Below are 13,113 nucleotides of genomic sequence, written 5' to 3'. Positions count from 1 at the left end.
TAAGTATATATAGTATAAATGAGTATAAATATAAACATATGTACCCATATATTTTTGAGTATTAATGCACAGAGACACGAGTATACCCGTATAAGGATGCACAAAGAGGTTCTAGGCGAACTAGGAATACAATAAATTCCCAGCAGCTATACTCAGGCACCGAGTAGGCAAATATGGGCCATCTTGGATGTATAATCCAACGTAAATTGTTACCTAGCATCTCACGTCGCGTTTTACCGCCGTGCCGAAGCTTTTCGTCATTTCCGACGGCTACGTTACAACCACGTGCTTATTTCTGCGACGCCGTGATAGAGTGTCATTTTGAACGAAAATCGAGCTCGCAATGTGGAAATTTGTGAATACGAATTGGTCGATTGTGTGACTTTCAAGTGCCAAGGGTAAGTTAAGACGCCCGAATAAGGGGAGTTTGTGTATTCAGAGTTTGAGGTTTGAAGACGTTGAGGAGATGTTAAAGCTAGAAAATTCCAGGAGTTTGAAAAAAGATATTCTCTATTTGGAGAAAATATTTTCAGAAATTAGTGTTTTTCTATGCAGAATGTTTTAAGAGACTTGTTCGTCCAATCCGTATACTTTGTCAAATCTTTTATACTATTTTTATGATATCTTTAATCTTTTATGATATTTTCAGATCTGTTTATTAAAGGAAGCAAAATTTATAATAAGAGAAACGAAAGAGTGAATGTTTTATGGAAAAGAAATTATTTTTCAAAAAATAGCGCTAATAGTTCTAGGTAAATTTTTTTGAAAAATTTCGATCGTTTTTTAAAATTAAAATCGATTCTAATTTGTTTATATTCACGAACTGAGTGAATTTTATATACTATCAAAAGGCGAAAATATAAATCTTATATTCCATACATAATTTCTTAATCTTCGCGAAACTATATTTCATTTAGAAAAATGCAGAAGGTTTAAAAGAATCGAGTATGAGGAGCAATAGTTTCATACGCTGGGGTGCGCGAGAACCGTGTCAAATCAATTTCGTTCGCCACATCAGACACGCTCGATTTACCAGAAATATGTAGTCTGCACCGAAGATGAATTTAATCGTGTGAAGTGTAACTGCGAAACTCGCCGAATTATCACAAAGTCGAATGCTTCTCCCCATCGATATTAACACGTGTCTCACGGAGCACGAACCAAATTCCTCCGTAATTACATGTCCTGGAAATAATTTCCTTGCCACAGAACAAATATACGATCCCTAGAAACTAAAACCTCTGGGAATGTAATATACATTTTCGTTGACAAAATCGTCAAATATGTGTACGAAAAATTAAACAAAATTCTGTTGATACCAAATGTTAAATAACATTGTTATTTCTTGGTAATATTAAATCCGGTCGTACTTATTTTACACAATACACAAAAGGTAATAGGATTATATTAAATACTAAAATCAAATATTTAGAAACAACTTATGTTTTAATATTATATATTGGAACGTAACATCTACTTCGGATCATGTAAACCCAAAAGGAACAATAGAGTGGGAAAACTAAAAAAAAAGAAAAAGCTAGATGTACGTTGCTGAAGAATGTGAGGTACACATTTAAATATTTTTAAATAACCGGTGTAATTACCGAATTTGCAGATAAGTAACGTTTAAAAAAGTCGGGAGCCACAATATTTACGGAGTTTAATCGTCATTGTAACCATATACAATTTACAATAGGTGTTTCGTACATTTTGGCGATGCTTTAAAGTATACCAATTAATATTATGTCGAGTGCAACAATATCGAAACTTCAAGCAGGAGTGTTAGTTATTACCAACATTTAATCAGTGCGATTGTCCGATTATGACATTTTTAAACCTATTTATCTGTAAATTCGGCAACTTTTACTTAAAAATATCTGTTTTCATCTCATATTTTTTAGTGAAACACATACATCCTGCTTTTCTATTTTTTCAGTTTTATGTAATGGGGTAACATTTCTAAAATGGGGTAAACATTTCTAAAATATTTGTTCAATCCTTTTCGACTCTATAATAAAAAAATTGGGCACATCCCCTTCTTGAATTTAGCGATCTAGATACATGAACTCCTTTTTCCAATTTGTATCTGCCGCCATTTCGTTTTTTTTTTTTTCAGTATTCTATATAGCGTACAAGACTACTCTGACGGACGCGAATCGATTGAGAGCTATTAAGTCAAAATCGATTAAGTTAGGGGCACAAACAAACATACATACATACGTACATTAAGGCCAAACACGATACCTTTCTCCCAGCGTAGTCTAACAAAAATATCTGCATTCCCCCATTTACAACTCCTCGAACCATTAAACCAGAATCCTTTTCAATAAATAAAATTTCCGATAAAATAGTCTTCGTCAATCTTTAATCTTTCGCCTATCCAATCTCAAACAGGAAAAAAGGTTTCGTCAGCGAAAATCGGCCAAAAGGGACAGTAGAATTGCACGAGGGGTAAAAGAGAAAGGGGGAGGGCCGGCACTCGAAACTCGTACGAACACACAAACCAGGCAGTGGCGGATAAATCGTCTGGTGGAAGAACGCGAATTATACAACGGCTTTCTACAGCTGCGTGAACCAGGCTGTTCTGTATTTGATTGCAGGGCTTGTTTGCGAGGATTACGTTCCGCGAGCCGTTGTTCGTCGGCGGCCCCGGAAATACAACCGGCCTCGAGCGACTTCCGGTGAGGACCGGATTTAAGGGTTGCGTCCGGCATCTGGAAGCCAATGAACACCGCTATCGTTTCCCCCTCGCGCCGCAGGGAGACGCGGCGAATGGTTTCGACGTTGGTGAGTACAACTTACTAATTAAACGGACCTTCTATTATACTTTCTTCGAGTAACAACCTGTTCTTTCATACGTACCTGCTTTTCGAATCTGCAAATATTCGTGTCCGAGATTAGCTTCGCGGCGAATATTTTTCGGATGTTTTCGAGCAGCCAGCTAGAAATGTTTCGCGCTCGATTTTAAGAAGAGAAACAAAATTTATTTTATTATGTCGCTATCGTATAATATGTTTGATATTGTAGTAAGTTTGAATTTTTAAATTGAATATCGCTCGATGCCTGTAGTAATTAAATGTGAAAGACAAATTTTAAAATCAAGGTTTTCGTTGAAGCGAATATTAACTGCAAAAGTTTCAATTGTTTTAGCTAATGAACGATTGTATAATGTAGCAGAGATGCTCTAGAATTTTCTCAGGGCTTTTAAAAAGCTGAAACGATTAAAAAATATGGATTTTAGCCAAATTTGTCTACAGCAGATTTACAATTTAATCTAATTTATTCCATTCACTGTACAAGTTTCCAATATTTAACTTAATATTAGCTAATATTAGTTAGTTAACTTTAATTTTGGTGATTTTATTTAAATATTATTAATATGATACAATAGAAACATCTATTAGTATCCCAGAATTTCTTCAGCTTTTTTGAAAGTATAAGAAAATTAACAAATTAGCTTTGGACCAAATTTGTGTAGTATCATGGACGAAAGCTCTAAGAGATATCGGGCAAACTACAAACAATTTCGCGAGAAAACCTAAGTGCTGACAGGCGCATCGTCGGTGTATCGTCGGCCTTTCAATCAGATAGTTACGCGGAAAATGCTGCGTGATCCTGGCCACGAGCGGTTGCGGAACACGTGCGTGGTGGGGCTAAGAGAAAAGACAAAGGGATGCTAAGGGAGAAAGACGAATTAACAGTCAGTGTGAATCACGAAGTCAGAGAGTGGGAATTGCGTTGTCCGCAATCCGCGTGAGAGAGAGCGTTGGAACCGTGGTAACGAGAGTTGCAAATTAACTATTTAGTTGTCTTAATTATAGTGCGTTATTGTATTTAGTTCGCGTTAAACAACCATCGTTTCCTGTTTAACCAACACCTGTTTAACCCATTTTAAATAAACTAATTGTAGTAAGTTCTTACATTTGTTTAAAGTCTGTTTATCTCTAAAGTCTCTTTCACTGTAAAAAAGAACATAAAATCGTTACTAAAACGTAATACTAAACTTCTCCGAGTATCTGCTCCCTGAAGGATCAATTTTTCACAGTCCAATCCTTCCACGCGCGCGTATACGACTTCTAACACGCAAAGCAGTCGATCAGAACGAAGTGTCGATTAAAGTTGCTGCGTTTTCTTATCTGAAACCACGGAGGTCGAGACCATTCTATCGACTGTCAAATCTCCATTGGACCTGTTCGAAGGAAATACGTGTAATCTCTTGAAGCGTATCTCTCGAAAGATAGCTTTTAACAGCGATTCTGGATTTCTGTACGAACGATGTACGTACTATCGCTTCGTCGTGCACGTCTCTATTCTCGGACAGAATACAGAAAGCATCAAAGGATCAAATTCCCTGAGAATCGGTACATTTTTTGGTGCTCGACTGTCCACTAGTTGAGGTCCTTCGTGAATTCTAAAACATGCGGCTTCACCGGAAAACGGATCAAAGAGAGGTTTCCTTGGATGATATCAAAGCAAATCGTTTGGACGTTTCGCGAGTACTTGCTGGTAAAATATTTCCTTGTACCTTCGGGAAAGGGAGCCATTTCGACCTTTTGTTTTCGTACATTTTGAGAGCATCAGTTGGGAATTGCTGCCTCGTAGGTGGTTTTATACTGGAAATTTCTATCATAACGACCTTTCTCCTTGCTTTCCTTTTAGAAGAATTTACGTTTTGGTTGGTACGTATGAAATGTAGCTTTTTTTCAAAAGTAAAACTTGAAATTAAATTTTGTAAAATTTGTATCAGCTAAAGGAAGAATTACCGAAATCGTTGAAGAATTGTTATGGTTTCTTTTAGATTAATTTATACTTTAAAAATCAAAGGATAACTAGTTTAATTGAAACGATTCATCAAAATGCTCAACATAAATTTTAGGATCAATTCTGTTGATATAAAAGAACAAAAATTTCTTTTTACATTTCCAAACAATATTCCATATATGTTTTCCGTTTCTCAGAAGAAAATTCATATCTATAGTTCGATGTTTTTTATAAAATCTTACATGGTTAATATTATCTATTGATTGCTTTCTTCTTGAGAAATAGATCAGGAAAATTGTTCGATCAATTTAATACATAGAATAAAATATACGATCTGGTATCGATAAATCCAAGCGAAATAACGATATAAATGCTACAATGTGAAACTACTTTAACGGATTAACTTGTGGTGATTCGTAATTCCAAGCGAACAATAATCGCGACGATAAAACAATGCGGCCCATAATTAGGCGTACTGAAGCTACGTTTTGTTTGGCTGTAGGAAGCCGCACGATATCGGCTGCTCGAATTAGCTCCTATGTCGGCGAACATACAACAGGTGTCACATGAATTTAGTTAGAAAATCCTCCAACGTTCCCTGTATACGATCTCCCGATTTGCCAGGAAATATCTTCTTCCCGTTGTTCCAGTTTTTCCTCTGTACTTAATGAAATATCGGTACTAATTGAATTTCAAAAACTACGAAATATATTTTGATAAATCATAATTTATTCTCGAAAAGGAAATATGACGATATTCGAGTTCCAGCAATCTATTGATTAACCACGCTTAATTAATTCTAATCCGATACGAGTAATCTGGAATAGCGAAACTCAGTGTAATCTCGAGCCTAACTGACTTAACGTTAACGGATGAATGTGACAAATGACGAATTCTGAAGTAATCAAATTTCACAGTCTCGAAATTAACTAAATCCCCTAAGATATTAAATTATAGTATTGAATTCTATATTGAATTGTATATTGAATTTGTAGATAAAAATCCAATACTTGGTATCGAGTTCTTCCATTCTGGAATTAACTGTATCAATATTCGATATCTCTAATCCTATATACATATATTGTACATAACTATACGTTGCCGAAATGATTTTGTTATTTTCCATGCGAATATCCAAAATCACTATAATCCTCCATTATCGTACTTTACACATTTTTCTCTTCTCACGGATTATAGATTAACGTAAAACGAACATCGTACTTTCGATTTCGAGGCGGCTAAAAAATACAAGGTTGCCCGGAAACGCTAGAATCACCGAACGTACGAACGACCAAATTCTTTCGTCCTTTTATAGCCATTAGATAACGCAACACCAGCGACCGTTACGTCGGCTGAGAATTCGTTAAACGAAATTCTGCACGGTATCTCCCGTGTGCATTTACGGTGTCGGCTAATTAGTTAATGATCAAAGCCAAGACAAGAGAGCGTACGATGACGTCATGTTGTGAATCGAGGGCTAGCGTTAATTATCAAGTGTTGATCAATTATCCCTGTGATCGTTTCGCGTGGTATCGAGATATCTTCGACAACGAATGGCTTGTCATCACGCCACCGTTTTTATTACATGTGAAATTAACCTACGCTACGAGGGTCCATCATCGCGGGAGAGTAATTAAGTGATAATTATATTACGCTCGTCAGAGATAGCGATTCCTTGATTTTCGTTACATTGTAAAATTTGTTTATTTCACTTTGTACGTAGTTGATATAATTTAGTTAGAATATTTAGTATATTCAGTAAACAAATTTTGCAGCAAAAGTAATTTTCTAGTGAATTAGTAAATAAATAAATTTGGTATAATATCTATCGATGTGGTATATAATATTTTGTAGAATTTAATTATAACGTTATTGATAAACGAGTCATTTGAAACGATTCTATCCTTTATTATTATCATCCCTAAGTTACAGATTTTTACGGAAGGGTCAAATTTATCATTGGTCGAAAAATTGCTACGAATCGTCTGTTAATCAGTATGTAATAAGAACGTGACGAAAATAACGTTACTACAAATAGACCAAATATATATACACTTATAACATTTAGGGAATGTATATTTTAAAATGAATCAAATTGGATAATGAAAGAAGATTAATCAAGACAGGAGTTTCTTCTTTTAGCTGTTAACTTTATTTCGACTCTATTTCTAGAGAAACGGGGTTGCTTAATCTTTCAACAGTTCAATACGATTATAGATAGTTGGGTTATATCCTATTGAGTATGTCTTAAAATATACTGTATGAAAAGACAATTTGAATCGTAATCAATTTTTCATAGCGTTTATCGTTGCTTCAAATTCGCACAGAGATTCAAAATCCCTTGCATCGTGCTACGCTTTCTCAACCTTTCAATACAACATTAAACCTTGAATAAGAATTACAACGTAGTATTAATAAAATCATTATAACGTAATAAAGCTATTACATATCAAAATTCAGATACGAATTTAAAAATATTCATTGTTTTCTATGCAAATTTAAATCCAAGATCATAGTATGAATACGATACAGAATTCCTCAAACAAGAAATTTCACAAAAACGAAGATAAAACGATCTTCACAAACGACATTTCAATTAAACTAGAAAAATCGAGTTCTCGGAGGGAAGTTTATAAAAATTTCAAAGAGACTCGTCGCCAAAGGAATGATAAAATTGTAAAATACAAGAAGCGTAATCAGACTCGTGAAAGGAGCGTTCGATAAAGCAAAAGTTTTCGTGGAATAAACTCGTTTCGAGAGCAGTTAGTCGAATTACCCTTTTCGTCCGATATATGTATGAGCGAAATATAATTCGAACAGAGAAATGGCGGTAGTAAAAGAAAAGCAGAGGAAACGTGACTGGTGCGAATTATGCTATAATGGATGAGTTAGACGATTTTTAGCAGGAACCTGTTCGAAGGCGAAGAATCGTGATTGTTCGAACCAGGGCAATAGAAATCGCGCAAATCGAAGTTTCTCAATTTACCAGACGCTATTCGCCATACTATTTTTTTCTTTTCTTTCTCGACGTGTTCCTTTTTCTCGCGTTTATCCTCGAGGAAACGAAATTTCCTTTGCATTAGTAAGTATAGACGAATGAAGTGGACTTGAGGAGTTCGGAGCGTAGACGCGATACGTTATCGATGGGAGTGGCTGAAACACGCGTGAAATTTTAAACAGATGGAAGCGGCAGAAGTTTTGCTCCCCTGCTCTGCAACCGGCTTCGATTTATTCGCTCGAATAAAACACTTGAGAAACGGATCAGCGCGAGAAAACACGCTTTGTCTGTTGTGTACACTATGTTGTTTTGCGTCGTTTGTAATTCGAGAAGTGCTAATTGGTCGTAATTTGGAAAAAATTAAGTCGACGTAATATGTTGATGTGGAGTGCGTGCGAAAATAAAAATTACAATTAAAAAAATAAAAATTAGTGAAACGTACTAGACAAAATTTATCTTTTGAAGGAACTTCAGATATTTTTTAGTAACATCAGTAGATATTTTTAGTAACAAAAATCTAGGAATTTACAATTAGTAAACTGGGTAAATGTATAACAATTCTAATTTTTATAGATACTGGTAAAAAAGTGAAACTTGAATAAAAGTATGTTTTATTTCTTAGATACTGTGACGTGTATTTTATCTTTTATATTTGATACATTTTTGTATTTATACTCATTCATATCTAATCTTGCGTATATTTAAATTTAGTATAAACGTATAAATATTTAATAAATATTCATTAATTTATAATTAGATTAACGAAAACCTAATCATCTTTGAAGATCGCAATTCGTTGTAATTTTTTCCGATTTTAATACAGAAAGAATTTTCTGCATCTAATAAGTATAAATGAGAAAATAAAATTCAAAGAAGGTGATTCTTTAACAAAAGATTTTTCATCGTTGATACTTTGATAAAATGGAATCTGAAAAATTTGTGCAAAAGATAAATTAATATAGGCGAGATACTTATTCGGAGAATTTCGCCCCAATCGTCGTACCGTTGGATATTCATCTAGCAACTCGGCTCCGTTCCCTCGACAAAGGAACTTTCCTTCCACCTACAATTTTTCGAATGTATACCTTTTATTATTTCCATCCATATCGCGTCATTGATCTCGAAACACCAAGTTTGAGAAGATTCTTCGAACAATTTCTCTTTTCCCTTTTTCTTCTGGCATGCTTCGGGAAATTCCACGACTGTGAAAGTTCCGAGACGTTATTAAGTAAAGTTATACCAGAAAGATAAAAGATTCGCCGGGGAAAGAAGAATAACTCAAATCTTCCTAGATATCTGATTAGATGACTGAATGGGAAGAACTGCCGTGTCTATATGGTATCTACTTTGCATGAGAGATAATAAGAAAAGGGATAAATGACTGGAATGTAGGAAGAAAATAGGTATTTCATAATAAAACTCAGAAACTTTCTTGCAACCTGTCTCGATCTCTTTTTTTCCTAGATATGAATCTTTACTCTTTTCGTGTCGCTATTTATATACTGAGAATACATTTACAATTTAAATGCTAATGCTTCTAAGTCAGTTTATTCGTTAATAAAATACAATAAAATGAAGTAGATAATTTAAAACAACAAAATTTTATCTCCAATCAATTGTTTAATACATTTAAACCATAAGTGTACAATAAGAAATTTTTATAACAAAAATTATAAAAATAAATTGCATAAGAATGTACTCATACACACAGTTTATTAACAATCGCATATTAAAAATAAATAATCAAAGATATACTACCGCATAAGGAATTGGTGCGATATAGTCAGATACATGGTACATGGAGCTTATGTACCTTATCAAAGAGTAGTGAATTGACTTGAGTGTGAAGATACCACGGAGCACTTGAGGATAACCGGTCGTTATTCCATGTTAAAAATCACTTGCCAGAGCTTCACGGAAGCAGTGAGTAGTCACACTGGCACTTTTCACGAGGGTTCGAATCCATTTCTACGTCTTCGATTTTTACCGAACATCAAAGAGTCGAAGATGGTTCAACGACTTCAAAGTAACGTTATCAACTGCCTCTCAACATAGTGTCTGCCGTGGACGACGTCCTTCACCCTACGTTATCCAAAATGATCTGTCGAAAGTGGTTACTTGTCCCAAAATTGATTCTGACGACTATTACTTGACTACCGTGAGCTTTTTTTCTGGAAACGTATTCGTTTCAACTATTCCTGTGGGCGATAATATTCTTCACAGAAGACAATGATAGGAAATGTACTGTTAGCTGTACGAATCTCCGAAACATTTCTAAGGAAGAAAAATACTTAAAGGAATAAAGATTACAACAATAAAAGAGTATACATAGAAGAAGGAAAAATTGCGATACTAAAAAAAGGGCAGTTATAAGAGTTTGATACAACAAAATAGATCTTCGAAAAGAGACTGCGAGAAACAAACAGAAAACACAGTATGAAGATTCGAAAAAATAGAATCATAGGAAGGAACAAATATAGGATAGCTAAAAAAGAGGTACACTAATGAAGTAAATAAAGATCACCAAAAACAGAAGATTACCAAAACAAGGAAAGAATTCTCTACAAAAGACGTGAGAACGGTTTCAGGTACAGAGATATCGGAAACGATGTACAACATATAAGACCACGAAAAAGGAAGTGTGTCTGAAAATACAATATAGAATTTACAGTACTCTAAAAGATATTATAGTAAACAAAGAAAGACCATTAAATCCTAGAATATTTTACCCTTCTAAAAAAACTCGAGAGTACTAGAAGTCTAGTTATGTTATATCTAACATTAATTTGATACAAAATTATACGCGAACTCTCCAAACATCAATACCATAGATTATAATATACCTACATATATACTTACTGACAGAAGTTAAGAGACATTACGATCGCTTGGAAATTACTATATACAGGGTGGTTGGTAACTAGTGGTACAAGCGGAAAGGGGGTGATTCTACGCGAAAAAAGAAGTCGAAAATATAGAATAAAAATTTTTTTTTAATTTTTTTTTTTTTTAATTTTTCCATCGAGACAACGATCTACAGTGAGATCCGTTATAACGTTATAAATTCAAAGTCGATTTTCTCGAAAACAAAGCCTTAAACGAAAAATTTTTATTCTATATTTTTGTAATTTTATGCATTAACTCTCCTTTATTTGTAAATGATTGAGCTCCCAATGGACGTTTAACGTGATCTCATAAATGTTCAATTCGGTTCAAATCAGAAGATTGACTTGGTCGCTTAATCATATTAACATTTTGTTCCAGAAGAAACGTCTTAATTAATTCAGTGGGACGTTCCGGGTCACTATCGCGTCAAAATGACCACTGTGGCATTTTCTCGTTTCTCTGGCAACATGCGAGATAGTAGAATACTAATCGAATCCATCCATAGTTTCTATCATTTGTATTAGCGTATCAGAATCATTACGTGAGAAACAATCCCACGCTATTACGTTATCACCGTCAAATTTCACTGTTCGTTTTAGATATCTAACATTAAAATTGATTGCATGTTCATGTATGGACTATTACCTCTTTGTGGTATTTTTAATTCCAAACAATGTATCTGAGAAGATAGAAAATATACAGTAATTTTCAAGCGATTATGTTTCTTGACTTTTGTTTTGTCAGTAAGTGTATATATATCGGAAGAAAAAAGAACATAGCACTAGAATGAAATCCACTACCGTTATCGATAGTCACGAATAACCGTGCATTCGAACTTGAAACCAGCAACTTCGAACCAGCGAACTTGAGAGAGGAAACTCGTCGCGGAAGTTGCTAGTTCCCGTTATTAAGCGGAATCGCGGAGACAAAAGGAGTTTTCAAGGGACGAGGAAAAAGTAATCCGGAGAAGCTGTTGGAGAATTTTCGATCGATCCCAATTTAACCAGGTTCACGTGGATGCTGCTACGTGTGTAACTGAATCAGGTGAACAACCGAACCGAAAGTGTCTTTCCAATGGCGTCTCCAACACGGCAAGCCTTGCATTCGTTCATATTGATCGCCGTCTTAAGGAGGAACGAATCGAAGAAATAGCTATTCAACACAGGGAACGTTACTTTAAGACCAGAAACTTAACTTTAATTTCTAGGAAATCAAGTTATTTCGAAAGTAATCGTTTCCACGTCGTTGCGTCCGCTTCAACTTCTCGAATACCCGGAAACGAATCGAATATGTACCGACTTTTCTCAGAAAGCTTCGACCTTTTAACTTGCAGATTACACGGCGACTTCGAAATTTTTAGCTTTGAAAACGATCGTTCCTGTTGGATATCGTAATTTCGATATCGATTACGCTGGCCCTTTGGAACGCTTATACCTTCCACGGTTCCACTCTTTTGTTATCTTGTGTATTTATTTCTTTGATCTCCACGTAGTCAAATCTGTTTTTAGACGGAACTTTATTCCGCTGTATTGGATGTAAACGTTTGAAGAATAATTTCAGGAAAATTTAATATATAAATATGATATGTAGAATAGGATCAGAGATTCAAAATATACGGATTATATAAAATACGTATAAGATATCAGGATGTCGCGCTATTTAGAGGAGAAAAGAGCAGCGAGGAGTCAAACCATTGTAACTAGAGCGAGGTGTGGAACCGTGGAAAAGAGGAACAGGTGGACGGAACAGGAAAGAATACGTTAAATCTGTGAAAGAAATATTAAGACGTTAGAACGTTTGGTAGAAGACTGCATAGAAGCAGAAGGAATAAACACAAGTCTGGAAAAGATTCCAAGGGATAAAAGATTAGAGCAGGTGGTGGAATGGTTAAGAAATGATAAAAAGAATAAGAGAGGAAAAAGATAAGGGACGAAATGGCGGAAGAAATACCAAAGATTAAAATGTGCAATAAGCAGACAGTTAGTACGACTGGCGAAAGTAATAGTTTCAGGATAGGAAGAACGTCCAGCGTAGACTCTTAGTATGTGGTATCTAGGTTAAGGATAGCATAAAAATAAAACATGGAAGGACGAGTGAGAAGATCGGATGAGAAAGTACGTGATTAGAAAAATTGCAACGAAGTCGAATTTCTTGGCCACGAAGGCAAAACGAAATAAACTATATTACTATTATTATTTTGTATGTATATAATTGTATTATGCGTTAATTGTATCGTAATTGTATTGTAATATTCGTAATATATATTTGCAATTTTGTACGTAATCAATATACATTGTATATATGTATACAGCTTTTACAAACAATAAATGATATTTGGTATGTTATAATTATGGTACAGTTAGAAGTTAGGCTCCATATGGATCGATTAAAGAGAAGTCTGCTACTGATTGTATTTTTTAATCTTCAAAGAATTTTAGAGAATTTTATACGATCATCATTTATAAGAT

General features: G+C 34.7%; 1 protein-coding gene across 7 annotated transcripts in view; it reads left to right on the top strand.

Moving 5' to 3' along the window:
• LOC126872193 (pikachurin-like) overlaps positions 1 to 13,113 on the top strand; it is a 263,775-nt gene that overhangs the window by 224,174 nt on the left and 26,488 nt on the right. For all 7 annotated transcript variants that reach the window (XM_050631848.1, XM_050631847.1, XM_050631842.1 and 4 more), the window contains one exon: positions 2,601 to 2,787. In XM_050631848.1, the coding sequence (XP_050487805.1) occupies positions 2,601 to 2,787 (187 nt within the window). The remainder of the gene's footprint in view (positions 1 to 2,600; positions 2,788 to 13,113) is intronic.

This window comes from Bombus huntii, chromosome 12 (genome assembly GCF_024542735.1).
Source record: "Bombus huntii isolate Logan2020A chromosome 12, iyBomHunt1.1, whole genome shotgun sequence".
Taxonomy (NCBI): domain Eukaryota; kingdom Metazoa; phylum Arthropoda; class Insecta; order Hymenoptera; family Apidae; genus Bombus; species Bombus huntii.
Note: the sequence above shows the minus strand (reverse complement) of the source record. Positions and strands in the feature narration are given on the sequence as shown.